At 42.4% G+C, this 17,710-nt stretch overlaps 1 protein-coding gene across 3 annotated transcripts in view; it reads right to left on the reverse strand.

Annotated features, from left to right (window-relative positions):
• Positions 1-17,710, reverse strand: part of ARFGEF3 (ARFGEF family member 3) — a 155,728-nt gene that overhangs the window by 83,994 nt on the left and 54,024 nt on the right. The window contains exons 5-7 of one of the 3 annotated variants that reach the window (XM_066373137.1): positions 9,138-9,206; positions 5,856-5,987; positions 2,666-2,788 (exon numbers count right to left, since the gene is read on the reverse strand). In XM_066373137.1, the coding sequence (XP_066229234.1) occupies positions 2,666-2,788; positions 5,856-5,987; positions 9,138-9,206 (324 nt within the window). The remainder of the gene's footprint in view (positions 1-2,665; positions 2,789-5,855; positions 5,988-9,137; positions 9,207-17,710) is intronic. The other 2 variants (XM_066373141.1, XM_066373140.1) reach the window with 2 other exon arrangements.

Below are 17,710 nucleotides of genomic sequence, written 5' to 3' on the forward strand. Positions count from 1 at the left end.
ACTTGCCATTGCAGGGAGAATTCAGTGACTACTGAGCGGAGAATAGGAAGGGGTCTCCGCAGTCTCCCCTTAGTGCTAGGCGATAATGAGAGGGCATTTTCATGCTGATCACTGACCAGACAAGTCATCCCGTGGCACTGTTCCTTTTTTCTCAGATAACTGTTATGGGGACATATTCTACTATTCTCTGTTTAGCAGTTATCCATCTCAGCTGCTTCCACACATTCTCTGTGAAATGCTATGTCAGTGTAAACAGCTCAGTGCATGGCTAAGGACAAGTTGACAACAACATTTTCTGGAGGAAATATATCTGAACCATTTTTAAGGACAGGAGAACCACCACCACCGACTCCCCTCCACCTCCAATTATATTCCTGTAGCATTTTTTCTTTTTGAAGTGAGGAAATTACAATTTAACCATGGCTTTTGTATTTAAATAATTCAATAATAAAGCTGATAATAACTCCGGGTTTCTGAGGACGCTAAATCAAAAGTTGCATAATCAGCACGGGGTGGTGGGTGGGATGCAAATAGACATGAAGTTGAAGTAACAGTTCATGCCAATGCTTTTGCCATTCTGGGTCGATTTTCTTTCCATTGTATTTAAGTGTTCCTAATTCTGAGATGGCCTGCAATATCTTTCCAGTGATGGGCCATGCTGCACACCATACATCTTCCCCGGGTAATGCTGGGTGTCCCATGGGAGAATGCAGAGCCTCCTTGGAGGGAACCTCCCCATTCCCCTTTAACAGCTTTTTAAAAGTAACCATTTTTAGATGGCAAAACTGAGTCTCTTTAGTAGACATCACAGATGCACCAAATATTAGCATACTGAGAACTCTGTCTTTTTGGGACATGGAAACTTCTCCAGGGACTTGCATGAGTAATAGAAAGGAAATAACAGGAAACATTAACTTTCTACCTAGTTTAGGATCTTGCTTCCGGTTGGGCTGAGTCCGGATGGTCAGTGATAAGCAGGACCAGAAGGCTAATTAGCCACATAGTACACGGGGAAGAGGCAGAACCTTTGGGTTTTATCCAGCCCTCTACAACTATACTTGTTGCCACTCTTACAAAAGGCAACACAAGCTGACAGACTGTCATTTGAAACCTAATATTCTCCTCCTTAAAAATTTAAAAAGAAGATTAAATGACTAATATAATTGAAACTACAAGGTTTTATTTAACTATTTCATCTCAAAACATTAAGATATCATTACCATTATAGTATTTCATCATGTTGTCATTTAGCAAGGATGATGGATGACTGTATATTAACATGAGGATTCTCAACATCTTAGGTTTATTTTCATTACAAATACTTTTTTCTCTTAATATGTTGTCTATTTATATATTTGAATTTCTCTTCACTAATATTGCCACACCGCCATATGCAAATGCTAGCAAAAATGAAATAATTTTAACAAAAGAGTAATCTAATACAATCAGAGTAACTAAAATTAATACAATTACTTTTAAAATAGAAACTTGGGCTTTGGATATAGCAAACAAAAGGAAAAAAATTAGTATTAGTTTTTATCAGATTAGTGGCGGTGTTTTTCAACATTGGCCGTCAGAGCTCATATTAATATTGGCCGTCAGAGCTCATATTAATATCCTAGGCTGGACTCTAGGAGACGAGGCGTTTCCTCTGGGCCTTTTCACTGGTAAGCTTATTAACTTTAGTTTTCAGTTCATCTTTCTAGGCTTCATCATCCTCATCTGTTTTTATGAAGATTAAAAGAATGTGACTAGATCATTTCAGAAGTTACACTCAACTCCATGATTTTCTAAAGCATTATGTAATAATTGAAGGTAAACAATTAGAAGTTACACATGAAATCTTAATTTCTGTGAAGTTTATTTCTGAGATATTTCAGACTGCCCCTGAGATTTTCTATTCTAAAAAAAAAATTGTGTTCACTTCAGAATACTTCTTGCATGTTTTAAAAAGAACTTTAATCTGAATTATTACAGAGGCAGATTTTTTTTAAAAAATATCAATTTTGAAAAGGCATCATCTCATTCACATTCCCAGAAGATAATTTATACAAGAAGCCAATTACTTTTCCTTTTCCCAGGAACGCTCATATTAGACAACTTGGTCAAGTTGAGCACAGAAAGCCCCCATGGGCTGTGAGGACAGAACAAAGACAAATCCAGCTTCACCCTGATGGCACCAGCAGGTGAAAAGGACCTTTAGCCATAATCTTTCAGTTAACAAATAAACCCGCATATTCCAAACCTCAAAACATGTAATGAGCTGCTATGACGTTTGACTTTACTTCTGGTGTTTGTTAATATGTCACAATACTCTTATATAAGTTTGTTAAGCTGAGAAGTTTAAAAATAAAAGATTAAAAAAGTGAATTTTAAAATAATGACTTAAAAATGACAGAAACTGTAAGTAAAGAAAAACCCAAAATACCCTCACAAAGCTTTGGAGTGACACAGGCAAATACATATTTAAGGAGCTTAATTTATATAAATAAATGTTCTTCCAAACCGAGCCAACCCTTCCTATTGTTTCAGTAGGGAGCAGCCCTGGCAGGGGCTTGGGGGCACGTGGGGTGGGGGACATGTAGGATGTGGGACACACAACATGCAGTTACACACAGAGACATTGGCAAGGCTGTGAGGAATGTGTAGGTGTCGCAAGGCTCACCGTATTCTCCTGCCTTTGTCGCAACTGTAAAGTCAAGTCACTCAGCATTTGACTGAGAGTTGCCCGCACAGCAGTGTTTATACTACGCTGGTGACAGCTACATGTGTATGTCTCAATGCACACCTGGTAAAGAAATAAGATAGCAACATACACACTCTATACATATCAGTTTATTACCAACGTGCTTTGGAATTAACCAGAGAGGATATGACATCCCTCTTAAACAGAAAGTCAGCCTGATTAGAACTAGTTATCCATGAGTCCTGCATATATTTAAAATCGCTGGGCATTTATGTTTTAAGTGTGTAGGGAAAGTAGTATATTTCCCTCAAGATTATCCCTCTTAGAAGCTTACTCTTCTGAGCACCGGAGGAGAATGCGACTCAGTGATTTTTAGAACTCAGGTGCCCGGCGATTAACCAGGAAAAGCTCCCTTTGTGGTAGCACAGGAACAGAACTTGTTAACTCCTGAGTTACGAGGTGTGAGGAGAGAGTTAGTGAAACCCTTTCCTCTGCTCTATAAACAAGCGTGACCTTGGATTAACTCTCTCCCTGTGTCTTCTTGGAAACTTGATAAAGGTGGACGTCAGCTGCGTTGCTAGGCAGCATGGCTTATGGTAAAATGTCCCCTGATTACTAAACTGTATCTGAATTGGGAAAACTGTGAATGACCATTAAAACTCTGGTAAGGAGTCACAGGTGTGGGCTTCCCTGAGTGATGCTTGTCATTGATCATGTCCTCTGAGGGAACTCTGTGAGTTCTGTTCATGGAGATACAGAGACATTGGCCGCCAAATATAGTTGACCCTTGAATAACACAGGTTTGAACTGCCTGAGTTCACTTAACACACAAACTGTTTTTAAACTTATGGTATTGATAAGTATAGCATGGTACTGTAATTGTATTTTCTCTTCCTTATGGTTTTTATTAATAACACTTTCTTTTCTCTAGCTTACTTTACTATAGAATATACTGTGTGATACATAAAAGACACAATGTGTTCATCGGCTCTTTTGTCATCAGCAAGGCTTCCCATCAATAATAGCTAAGTTTCTGGGGAGTCGATAGTTATACAAGGATTTTCTTTTGCATGAGGGGGTGGCGCCCCTGACTCCCATATTGTTCTAGGGTCAACTGTAGTCGACACACGGGGCTCCTAGGCCAAGGTGACTTCCCCCACGAGGTGGTTCTCATCTTCTTGCTCCAAAGCTGGTATCTGAGAGCCAGAGACTACCCTCGGTACTGGTGGCAGTGCCACATGCCTGCCCCTGACCTGTGTCTGCTCCCTGTCCTCTACCCTGCTCAGAGAGTACAGGGCCGCTGTTTCCTACTGGGGTCTGCGAGTCGGAATGCCCAGGGGAACCCGCGAGGCTCCCTGATGGCCCCAGCGTGGAGAAATCCCAATCTGAAAAAAACTAAATCCCTATCTGAAGACAATGATGCTCAGCGTCATTGCCTCTGATTTCTCTGAAAGAGACAGGCATGGGCAGGACAAGAAATGCGTTCTTGGAACTGGCCCACTTTCCCCTCCATAAGGTATGTTACCCTTTCCATTCTGCCCAGCGTGTGTCGGTCTGAACGACCTACAAAGAGAAAAAGAAGGGATGTGGCATACCCAAATTATTTCTCTAGGAATTTACTCCTAGGTTATCTGCATTGAAAATATGGGGTTGTCACCCAAATGCAAATTTAATTGGATGACTCATAACTGAGATGGGAGAGAGACTAAATGTTATCCTTTGTTGCTGCTAATGCTTAAGCTAGAGTTTCATTCCAGGCCTCACTGTAATCACGTTTTTTGGTAAAATTAGGTAAAAGTAAATATTTTCTAACAGCTTATTTGATCTCCTATTAAATGCTAAATATTCCCAATGAGCATTTAAAACTCAAAGGTGGATTTGAAAGTTGGTTTGGATTTATTCATTTTAAGTGAAAAAAGTTAAGAAGGAGTTCCAAAATACTTATTTTTCAAACTACCATTTAGGGCATGTGAACTTTAAATTCACTTTCTCACATGATCGTGGACTGTGATGTACTTGAAGGTACTATTTATACACACTTAGAAAAAAGGTGTTCTAATCCTGAAAGGCCTTTACTTTTGCATGTGATACCATGGTTTAAGAGCGTGAAAATACGAATGCGCTGTTTCACTTTGATGAAACCAAATTCTCTACAGCGTAGTTAGGCACTCTGGTGCTATTTATTCCTCAGAAGCCAAGTTGTCTTTAAATCTTACATTTTCCCAAGGAATCTTTATAACTGTTGATCTTTCGGATTGCTGAGATTAAATTTCATAAGAAATTTAAGCTAGAAGCATTAAAGATGAATGAGTTTTGAGAGCTGAACTACACACTTTCTATTAATATAAACACAATGCTACTGACTACTAAGAGCCATGCCTGCTCAAAGACCTTCTTTAAAAAGCTGTGGTCACTTTAGACCCATGAAAGAAAGCACACGTGAGGAGCTGGATTTGCAGTAACACAACAGTGCTGCATACAGGCAACAACTTCCCAAATACCGCAGCTATTTGTTCAACTTTTGGCGTCACCACTGTTTTTGGTGTTTAGAGATATAACAGTGGAAAGGACCTATTGCAGGCGGCATTTTATTAAAGGAAAAGGCAAGCGTGTTTACTCTGCTTTTTTCAAAAAAGAATTAATCTAAGAAGGGCACTCTGACAAAGCTGGGAATATACTGCATGTGACCAAAGGGTATCTTTTTTAAATATAAAAATGAGCATGTGTGTGATAATCTTCCTACCTTTTAGACATCCTTTAGCATCCAGAAGGAATTGCTTTCAGCTATCCTGGCATCTTTTAAAGAAAAGTTTCTTACACTTGCTATAGTAATAATACACTGGTAAAATGGGAAGGCTCACAGAACGAGGGTTTCCATAATAAACCTGACTGTTGTATTAAAAGGCCAATGATTTTGCACTTTGCGAATGTTTTTTTCTTTTTCTACTATGGGGCAATGCCACAACGAGCACAGTGGATCAGAGAAGCTAAGAGATCACCAAGTTCAAATGCAGGCTGAGTTTCTGGGAAAGGGCTCATCATATCCTTCTTTTTGTTATCTCCAGTGTCACTTCTATGTCCCATGCCCTTTGTTTTCGTAATGTAATTGACACTTAAAAAGTCTCAGTCCTGGACCTCTGCCAGAGGCCCCAAGGACCAAGTCAAATACCTTGTGAAAAGCCATAGGCCCCTGATCACCAGGGGACACACGAAGACACAGGGCAGTGAGGAGTTTCGTAATGGACATTTTGATCATTTCATGCAATTGTGGACATCCAGCTTTTCGGCATGCTAAACAGAACTGAGGGCAAAAACAAATTGTTAGTGAGGCAAAACAAACCCCAAGAGCAGAAGGAAAAAGAACAAAAACACCCAAGTCTGCAAGCCATACATAGCAATAAAAGTTTTATGTCATCGAGTAAGTAGACTGATAAATAACAGTACGAGGTTAAACCCAGGGTGGAATCACTATTATCAAATATGCAGCAGCCTAGTGGGATGTAACAGATATTCAATACCGGCCAAAGTGGTAATTTTAAAAAGCTTCCATAATAGAAATTTGCTTAACTGTGCAAAAATGCATTTACCTTCTCTTTCCTATCTGAATGGGGTTAGTGGCACAGCTTGGTCAAAACAGTGCATGATACTGAGTTATAAGTTCCATAAAGAGAAGAGCTATCAGGTCTCCAATTGGAAATAAAAATAATTCATGGTGATGAAAATAAAAAGGGTCAGAAAATAAGCTACAAGAAAGCAGACCTGTCTGTTATATAAGGAAGACCACGAATGCTTGCTTGTTGATCACATGAGAACTAAAGAAAATTGTGATCAACGCTACAAGTCTAAACTCTATGTTGAATCACAGTGACAACTCAGTGACCAGGCTGTTTCCAGGTGCACAGCAATAACAGGTGGGGATAAAACACAAGGCATCTTATCAAATGGGTCCTGCTGACGCAAACACACAGGAGCACACACGCACGCACGCACGCACGCATGCACGCACGCACTCACGCGCACTCAGTGAATTGAAAGTCTGATTACCGGACTCGGATAGGGAATTTTGCTGGTTTTCCTTTTGGATCTCACGTAAAAGGAAATTCTTAAAGTGCCCAGACATATGGACAACTCTGATTGTCACTTTCCTCTTCCTCTTCCATGTTCTTCTTGGCTTAGCTGACATAGTACAATGGATTGTGACACCCCACCCATCAATCCCTGCACCTTCTCAGGCAGAGCCTCTGCTTGGGCTACACAGGCTTTGCCAGACTCTAGCCTCTGCCCTCTAAACCAGCCCGAAATGAAGGAGAGAGGAACTCTGCATCGCTCTGTGAGTTTTCTAACTCCGAATGAGTTATTCAAGAGCCATGCAGGTCAGAGATTAAAGGGAAGTGTGAAAATTCCTTGGAAAAAATTAGTTGGCTCAAAGCCCATCTGGCAGTCAGGAGCCAAAGAAAACTCAACATATCTGCTCATTTGGGCATGATAGGGAAGAGAAACCTTGGGCCCAGCTTTCAATCAATAATGAGAAGAATTATGCATCCATATGGAGTTTTAGAAATGATAATTCAAAAAGCTGAATGGAAACACATGTTGGACATTTCATAATTATGCATTTCTAACTTTGGTGACATTTCTAATTCTTCCTGGATGGTGGAAGACCCTGCACTGAAAACACTTGCATTACTGCAATTTAATTAAGCAAGTTCTGTTAGACACACAGATGAAGGCTGCTGCCCTCTTATTTACATTGTAAATACTTAATGATCCCTTCGTAGTTTCTGCAGTACCTTGGGGAAATAGCCTCATTTGTCATACTTAAGTACACACCCGGTTCTCGATCAACAGTTTTCAGGCTAAGCGCTCATCTTGAGTAAAGGTCATTGTAGACCAGAGTATGAGAGAAAAGAATGTCTGGATTCTTTCCCAACATGTCCACAACAGTTTTAAATGGGTTATTTTAAGGTGTGTGTGTTTTTTGTTTTTTTTTTATAATTCATTTCCCTAGCTATATTAAAAGTGACAAGAGGAGAAAAGGCTATTTTTTTCCCCCAAGTTAAAGACTTATCTTTATGAAAACTTCGGATACAACTGATACAACCAAGAAAACTTTCCGGAGCTAAGTGATAGCTCTAGGGCTGAAATGTCCCGCTTTAAAAAAAGAGATGCAGATTTTTCAAAGGCTAAGTTAACGAGTGAAAAGCACTTGAGAGCCTGCAAAAATCACTGGGTTTCAGTTAGTCTGCAGAATACTATTATTTTTTTTGTGGTTTTATAACTATATATAACTCTCTTTTGTCATTCACACTTCGCGGTGATGAAAAAGCATTTCTCAAGCAATTTCTATGGTGAAAAACCAAAGACTAAGCTATTTTGCAAATTAAAAAAAAAGATAAAGTACAAAATGAACACCTATAAGAAAGATATTTATTCCTGTCTCATGTATCTGAAGTAAACAATGATTTCAGATAATTCTATTATCCTTTCTTGAATTACCTATACATTATTCATTTAATAATCTAATATTTATAGCTATATACTTATGTTTATAATATAAATTGTTGCCATGCTTGTCACATAAAGAGATCTGCTCCATGCTCTTCTTATGCCAGATTACAAAAATAGGGATTGAGTGGGGGTTATCTATCCTCTTTCTTAAAGGCTGACCCTGTGTATTATTGGTAAAAACACATACTCAGAAGCACTAATAGGCTTTATCCCCATAATTTCAGAATTCAGAATGTCATTGCCTTGTTGAGGTCTGAATGTGCACTCTTATCAAAACATACAAATCCTAAAGATATTCTTTTCAAGAAACAGAAAGAAAATTATTCTAAGCAAATTAAAGTACAGCTTCAGAATGATGAGGTTTCCAAAAACCAAAGGCTTATGCCAGACAGACAAGAAGCCGAGTGTTCTGCTGGACATGCCCTCGGGCGTGCTGGGAGGTACTTCTTACTCTAGCCTGCAGTACAGATGGAAAAGAGAAGGCTTGCCGATGATTGCTCCAAAACGCACTCATCAGGGGTTCGGAGACAGGAATGGGATTTCATCAATAAATATCTCTCTAAATCACATACTTGGTATCTTAAAACCCATTTTAAAAAAAAATTAAGTGCTTTTCAATTAAGTTTAGGAAAGACAGACTAAGAATGCAATCTGCAGTGTAATCTCTGAAGTGTGGCAAGGTCGGGAGAACCAGTACTGTTATTTCCACGGTTAAAGCCTGAAGTTCAGTAGACCCAAGCATGCAGAGCACCATGACTTAGGACGATGGACCCCACAGGCTAGTTTCCACAGCTCCAGTCTTTAGGGGAAACTCCCCACAGTCATAATCAGAGAAGGGTTTGTTCCACTCCACCCAAGCTTTCCGCCAGCCAGCGGGGCAGAGCAGCAGTGAGCGGCAGCGCTAACAAGCAGCACTTGGGGGTTGGGAGCAATGGGCACTCACCTCCGCGATCTTCAGCACTGCGCTCCCATTCAGGTCAAACGTCGGGGTGTAGGTTATGCAGAGTAAAACCTTTACCAGCCAGGAGGTGAGGGAGAGAGGAAGGAAGAGAGAAGGGGTTAAAAATGTAGAAAGTCGTTTTCATTCCACACGGCCTTGGGAGGGTCTGTTCCTGACTCCTTTGTTCTTTGTTTTATCAAATATGTTGCTGTTCCACCAACTGCTCTCTAATTAGGAGCCACACACTGTCCAATAAAATAAAGACGGATACTTTACAAAAGTCAAGGCCGCTATCCTCCCTCCCAGCGGAGGACCGCTGCAAGACAGGCCGGGAACGGCATTTCGCAACACCTCCAGGTCTACCCAATAATAACGCAAGCCAGATGGCCCGGCTCAGTGATGGGCACCGTGCATGAAGGCTCCAGATTGCTTTTGTAGTGTTATTATTATTTTACTGACAAGGAAGCTGATACTCAGAGCAATTCAATAAGCTGCCCAAGATCACCTGGGTAACATTGTGGAGCTGAGATTTGAACCCAAGTCATGTGACTCCATGCCCTGAACCACTTTGTGGTTCAGTCTCTACTTCTTCCTAGACCCAAGCATCACGGTACTTCTCTGCTTCTGTCCCCTCCCCAGATCCACAGGGGATTAGACCTTCTTTAATGGGCACTTTCCTCTTTCCTCCTCAGAACGCTGCCTGGGATTTACTGATTAGTCCCACGTTCTCCTTACTGTCCGAGACAGACAGACAGACAGCGAGTCGATGACATTTGCAAGAATTTTAACGACCATTAAAAAAATCTCACTTTCTACTTGTAGAGCTCTTAGAGAACAGATCAATAAAAGCCTGTGGCATTTTAAGAATTGCTTCTAATTTTGGAGATAAGACGCCAGACTCTCCCCCTGTCCGCTTGTCTTCTGACGCTGCGACTTTGCTCGCTGGTAGCCTGAGATATAGAGGTGCCGGTGTCTGCCCCTTGATCCCAAACCCAAGAGCTGTGGCCGGCCTGCACCTGGGCCTGTCAGTGGCAGCCTCCTGGGGATGTTTCTCTCTCAGTTCTGCCTAATTCCTGAGAGAGCACGGAAGCCTAGCAACTTTACCTAATACAGGGCACACACTTCATCAGCACACCAGAGGGCACCTGTCAGAGGGACAAGGAATCCCTCCTCATCTCCCCTCCTGAGACACCAGCCAGACCAGTCCTAGGAATAGTCGCTCCTTTGAAGAAAATAAATAAATGTGGGAATTTAAAAAGGAAAAGGGGATTTTTTGCCTATTTTAATCACAAGCTTAGAAAAGTTAATTGTGAGTTTGCTCCACAGTCTTTTGATCCTTAAAGGTGCCCGATATCCAAGAGCAGACAGACTCCTGATTAAAAACAACATCTCAATGCCATGCTGGCTGGAAGAGAGGGATTATGGGAGCAACTGCTCTACAGCCTCATGGGAAAAGGCTTTCTTCTGTTTAATGACTATCTTTGTGGGGTTGGGGTTCAGTGTGAAAGGAAGCTGTGGACCACAGAGTGCCCAGGACCCATCTGGCCTGGGGAGAGGTCACATCTTCTCCTCTGTCCTCTACTCCTCTCTCATGCTTGTTCCTTATGTCGCTCATTTAGTTGGCTTCTTTTGGGTCTCCACTCAAATGTCACTCCCTCAGAGGTGTGCCTCCTTCCCTGAACACCCTCTCCGTCACGGCCCCTCTCACATCCCTGTTTCATCTACTTCAGAGTGGGTGCCAGTCTCATAAACTAGTGATTTACTTATTTACACTGAGCATCTGAAAGGCCACTGAGCATCTGAAAGGCACTCAGGCTTCCCCTATGAAGCTTTCTTACTGTAGTTTTTTGCTACTTCACACAATTTCCTTTCCTTGAGTGTCTTTTTCCCCCCAGCAAGTTTATGGCCGGCAGGTGGGAGGGCAGGAGAGACAGCTGGTAGAGGTGGTGGTCTGCGGAGGTGGGCGGTGAGTTGGTCCATTTGGGTTCTTGGTTTTTTAGGTAGTCACAATAAAGACTGACATTGGCAGTTCTTTGCAATGTAAAAGTAACAATGGTTAAAAATGTTTCTTAGAGGATGAATGATCGACTTTCTGCCTTCCATTCTGTGTACATTTGCACAAGGTGCACAAAAGTAAGTTTCAAAAGAAAGGATCAGAAACCCAACCCAGCTTTCTGGGAGCAAGAGCTGCTTTCTGGCGGCAGTGGCTATGGTGGCATCATCGTGAAGGATGCTGAGCTGGTGGTACTTGGTAATCAAGATTCTCAGGAGAACAGGGAGGCTCACTGCCCTGGCCCGCAGGAAGTCAGGAAATGCCTAGGGGGGCTGTGCGGCCAGAGTCTGCAGCAGACAGGCTCCCTGCACCCGCCCAGGGCTGATTTTGTTCAAAAGATCTTCAAAGAAAGGCTCTTCCACACCTGATGCCTGGCCACTGATACCTAAAGACTCACTGAGCTCTGTGCAAAAACGAAGCACAACAAACAACAAGGAAAGGAAAGTGAGGCGCAGTGATGCAGCTAGCTCTTTAAACTCGCCAACATTTTGCTGTGTTGGAAGCACAGCGGGTTTTAATCAGGGCTGACGGTGCCCAGGTCCCCCATGACTCACAGGAGATACATATAAAGGGCACCCAGCCTCTAGCAAGGATGATGCAGCAGACGGAACTGACTTACCAAAGGTGCTCAGTGGAGAAGCCGCTGGTGGGCCCAATGCCTAGCAAGCATTAATTCACCGGATTAAAACATTGACTGGGTGGAAGGAAACTTAGAGCGACAGCAAATTAATTTAAAGTGTCTGCCTTCCACTGCATAATGAGAGGGCAAAAATGTTAAGTTAATATTCTGAGCACGCTGGCCTCAAGGAAAACAGGAGCACCTCAGTATCGAGGGCAATTCCATTAAAAACACACTCCTCACGGGGTCATGAAAGCATACTGACAACATTGTCCCTGAGCAGCAGGAGTCGGAGTGACAGGCAGCCTCTTGCAATCTAGCTTGCTGGCACTGACTGGCTCTATAAATGAGCTAAGAAATTAGGGGGGAGAAAGGCTCAAAGTCTTCCACGAAAAGGGAAAAATCATTACAAAGGCTACAAAGTTCCCAACCATTAAAAACAATAATTGAAGAGCAAGTATGTGTAAGAAGCAAGCCCCGCCCTCAGCTCCATTTAAAATGTGTATAGAAACGCTGGATTTAAAAAAAACTAGACTGGAAAGGAGAAAGTGAAGCTGATTTAGTTTAAGAACTGGCACAAGTAAAAAGAGTCTGGCAATTCAGATATGCCAAGAGGAGCCGTAAAGCGCTTCATTGAAGTGAAAAGGTATTTTATGCACACACAAAACCCACAACATAGTATATATAGGGTTCGTTACTATCCAAGCTTCCAGACTCCCTCTAGGGCTCTTGGAATAGATGTCTCATATATCAGTGGTGGTAGGGGCTACTGTATATAATCACTTTAAAGGTTAGAAGACATCATAACTGGAGGAGAGAGACTTTGCAGAGGAGATGACATGACAAAGCATGGGAAGAGAGTGACAAGGGAGAGAGAGATGCACCAAGCAGAGTAAAGGCGTGGAAGTGAGAAGGCAGAGGCTAGAGATGATGCTAGAAAGTAGGTCGGAACCTTATTGCACCTCAATTCAAACGCCCCGTGTTAAGTGTTTTGTATGGATTATTTTAGGGCCAACAAACCACAACTAAAACTAATCATACTAAGGCAAATTGGACATCAAAGTGATAACGCAGACACTTACTCAGATGTCCATGAGGTTAAAGACAGAGTCCAGTCACCCCAGTGGAAATGGACCGACGGGGTGCACTGGCAAAGGGATGCAGGGAATTGCCAAAGCAGATGGCAGTGGTCGCCGTATTTGAAACCGGCTTCATCCTGGCCCTGTTCTCCCCACCTATTCCCCAACATCCTAGTCCGCCTGCCTAAAATCTCTCCTGACTCCTCCATTCCCATGGGCTTCACGAAATAACATAGTTTATATGAGAGATTAGTAAAGTAACATTTTGAAGAACAATGATATCCCTTGTTCAAAGTGCATAATACAGACACTACTGCTACAGAGGTGACAACCACAGAACAAGCAGAAAATGTAAAAGGCATTTCTGCAGCATTTATTTGGAACAGTTTAGATATAATACGTAAATCTGTGTGCCTTCTCCACCCCCCCGTAGATTCATAAGCTTCTTAGTAGTAAGTTTTGACTTTTTTGATGCCCGCCATGTTTACAGATCCTTGCTGGGCCCTGGGAGGCATGGTGGGGCCTGGCCCAGGCTCAGTCCCTCCTAGGCACTGTCCAAATGAGCAGCCAGCCTCAGAGAGTATCAGTGGTCAGTGGGACTGGGTATGTATGTGTCTAGTCATTATCGTAAAATGTGTAGACGACGTGATAAGACAGCCCAGTTCTATAGAAGAAAATTGCCCTGGGAATCTGAATGGCAGATCTAGGTGGAATGATTGGCTACAGTTTTTGCAACCACATACTGAAGTTACAGACGTCTGGTTAGGTCAGTCAAATTTAGTAAGCCTCTTTTCAGGGTGTCCAGCCATCTGGCAGGACCTCACTCTGGAGAGCAAGAAAACCAGCTCTACTATCCGGAGGGCGTCTCCCATGAGACTTACGGAACATTCTCCCCGCCTGACATCTTCTGCTATGTTCTCGTGAGCACTCTGGCACTTAACACAATAAATGCTAACTTGCCCAAGATTTATGTTTCAAATATCTCGTTTCTGCTAAAGTTCCCAATGTGTCTCCAGCAGGACCATTTGCCGGGTATAAAGAAGTGATTCTGGAACTTAGTGGACAGCAACTGCATGTCCACCTTGTATTCCCCCTGTGTGCTGCATTACTCAGGCTCCCATCCACTTAACAACAAATATGCACTGAGGTGTTACCAGGGGTCAGATCTAGCACTAGGTGTTGGGCATACAGTGAACAAAGTGGACACCCTGATCTCCGATCTTGCAGGGTTAACACCTGGTTTTGTTGGGTTTTTTTTTGTAGTCTATTAAAATTTTATTTTACTGAAAAAATAAGGCTTATAATTTTTTAGAAATACCACAACTGTGGAAATGCTGGGTTCTAAAACTTACAATGAAGTAAAAGACCAATTTGATTACTGTTAATCAAGGCTGTATAAATAAAAATTCAGAGTTCCTTTAGAATCAATTAAATCTATAATCTATATCTATATTCATGTCTATATCTTATCCATTTATCTATCTATCTATCTATCTATCTATCTATCTATCTATCTACCTACCTCCCTACTTACTTGTCTGTTTGAATGTAACATCTGGTTTTGAAGACAGTCATAAAATAAGGAATTATAATAAGTCATACTGAGCATTAGGCTTGGAAAGCTACACTGCACTCTGGGAAAGCTTATCAGGGCCAACACACAGCACACTAGTTGTAACGCTGTTTCTATCTTTTCATGGAAGTCTGAGTTTAATATGCTGTAACACACACAATTAATAAATTGAACTCAGGGAAGAAGACAAAGGTTCCATTAAGAAGCAAGTTGATTTGGGGGAGTCAACTTACCCAAAAGCACATGGAGGACATGGGGGCACATGAAAAAAACTAAGAATTCTCCTTTTCCTTTTCCTTAAACTGTTAAAGTTATCTTAATTTATATATAAGTGCTTCTTGAAGTGATTGTAGTTTCATTTTCCCAAATACCAGATATTATTTATACGTGAAACCAAATAAAATAATCTACTAGAGCTCAAAAAAGGACCCAAACATTGGAAGGCCCCATCCGTCGGTGCGTGGAGAGGCAGACTGCCCGAGTCCTTCGTGTCGATGCATTTCTAGCCCCAGCTTTAGTTCTGGCTGGAAACTGAGCTTTGTTACTTAATGCGTATGTCCTTCTGGTCTCTTGTATGTACAGTAAGTATTAGCTGGGAACTTCATAAGATGAAAAGTAACTGTATAATTCCTTATCTTTAGAAACATTCCATTTTTTTTAATGTCACAGATTCCTTCCCTCACGGCCCACGGACACGCAACAAAGCGGGCTGAGTGTCCTGCGGATTGGCAGGTGTGTATTTTTAGAGTGGAGGCGGGGAGCTGTTCCAAAGCACACATCTCTAGAATTTCAGAGGACATTTTCTTATTATTTATTTATTATTATTTTTTACAAAGACAGAGGGAGAGTCAGAGAGAGGGATAGACAGGGACAGACAGACAGGAATGGAGAGAGAAGAGAAGCATCAATCATCAGTTTTCCGTTGCGACATCTTAGTTGTTCATTGATTGCTTTTTCATATGTGCCTTGACTGTGCGCCTTCAGCAGACCGAGTAACCCCTTGCTCGAGCCAGCGACCTTGGGTCCAAGCTGGTGAGCTTTTTGCTCAAGCCAGATGAGCCCGTGCTCAAGCTGGCGACCTCGGGGTCTCGAACCTGGGTCCTCCGCATCTCAGTCCGAAGCTCTATCCACTGCGCCACCGCCTGGTCAGGCCATTTATTTTTAAAATGTGGATGCCCAAGATAAGCACTGTTTCCATCAAAAAGTTCCTCAGCCTCAACACTACAGACATTTTGGGTCAAATAATTTTTTTGTGGGGGACCGTCCCATGCACTGCAGGGTGTTTAGCAGCATCTCTGGCTTCTACCCTCTACATGGCCGTGCACCCCCTCCTCCAGATGTGACAACCAAAAATGTCTCCAAAGTTTGCCAAATGTACTTGGGGGGGACAAAATGGTCCCCATTTGAGAACCACTGGTCTAGACAAATAGTAGGGGTATTTTCTGTAAACCGTGGATTCTTGGCTAATGGTTAGAAATCAAAGTATATCTGAGTGGATAACTGATATGTATTAATTTACAGAATTCTTTTAAGCTACAATTCAACAGTAGTAAATATGGTGAGGTTCTTTTTTAATTTTTTTTTTTTTCTTTCTTAAGATGGAAACGGGGAGAGACAGTCAGACAGACTCCCGCATGCACCCGACCGGGATCCACCTGGCACGCCCACCAGGGGCGACGCTCTGCCCACCAGGGGGCGATGCTCTCTGCCGCGACCAGAGCCACTCTAGCGCCTGGGGCAGAGGCCGAGGAGCCATCCCCAGCGCCCAGGCCATCTTTGCTCCAATGGAGCCTTGGCTGCGGGAGGGGAAGAGAGATACAGAGAGGAAGGAGGGGGTGGGGGTGGAGAAGCAAATGGGCGCTTCTCCTATGTGCCCTGGCCGGGAATCGAACCCGGGTCCCCCGCACGCCAGGCCGAGATGAGATTGTTTTTTAGGAATCAGAAATATATATGATGAAATATATACTCTTTCATTACTATAGAAGAAAATTACCCTGTTATGGGCTTCTATTGAGGGAGGCAACAGAGGAAGAAAAAAGACAAGATAAAGAAACTCAGAAAGCAATGGTATTTCTAATGTTCTGGTTCATATTTTGAGTGAGTTCACAGATAGTCATTTTATTATTATGCTACATATATTCTTTCCTAAGAACTGCAATGAAAAATGAGAGCTCACACCAACCCTGTGCCATGCCTTGCTGTAAGCACTTCTATGTTAACTCATTTACAAATCCCTACAACTCTAGGAGGCATACATCATTATTATTTATATTTTACAGATCAGAAAATTGAGGCACAAATAAATTAAGCACCTTTCCTATGATCACCAAGCATTCTAACTCCAGAAGCTGCACTTTTACCACTCTGCTACAATATATTTTGAAAAGAAGAAAAAGCAACAAGAAATTTAAAAGTGGTAGACTGTAAGGATTGTTTCTTAGGACAGTTTCACCATGTCATTCTATACTCTCACAGACACACCTGGCCACTTAAAGGTTCCTCAATGAATTTCTACATACTTGTAAGACATTTTTCCTCTCTCATTGTGTTTCATTATTTTTCAGAAGCCATATTACTCACATTGACCTTGCAGTTAAAATCACACACAAGTCTAGAAAGTTTTCTTCTCCACCTTTCCAATACCACACTTCCAAAGACCAGGTCAACCTCTAGTTTTGCCACAAAGACTTTCCAGGAATATTTAAATGGTTGAAAAAGCAATTCTGGGCCCTGGCCGGTTGGCTCAGCAGTAGAGCGTCGGCCTGGCATGCAGGAGTCTTGGGTTCGATTCCCGGCCAGGGCACACAGGAGAAGCACCCATCTGCTTCTCCACCCCTCCCCCTCTCCTTCCTCTCTGTCTCTCTCTTCCCCTCCCGCAGCCGAGGCTCCGTTGGAGCAAAGATGGCCCGGGCGCTGAGGATGGCCTCTGCCTCAGGCGCTAGAATGGCTCTGGATGCAACAGAGCAACGCCCCAGAGGGGCAGAACATCGCCCCCTGGTGGGCATGCCTGGTGGATCCCGGTCGGCGCATGTGGGAGCCTGTCTACTGCCTCCCTGTTTCCAGCTTTGGAAAAATGAAAAAAAAAGAAAAGAAAAAGCAATTCTGCTACCAACAACTGTGTAAGTCCCGCCAAGTAACTGAACCATTCCAACTTCAATTTTCCTACAAAAAGAAAAATCTGATGAGGTGACTTCAGTTGTAAAGTCCAAGTCCATGTTGTTCTTTCTCAATTTTGAACTTCCACAGATTTTT

The sequence above is a fragment of the Saccopteryx leptura genome, chromosome 3 (genome assembly GCF_036850995.1).
Source record: "Saccopteryx leptura isolate mSacLep1 chromosome 3, mSacLep1_pri_phased_curated, whole genome shotgun sequence".
NCBI classification, from domain to species: domain Eukaryota; kingdom Metazoa; phylum Chordata; class Mammalia; order Chiroptera; family Emballonuridae; genus Saccopteryx; species Saccopteryx leptura.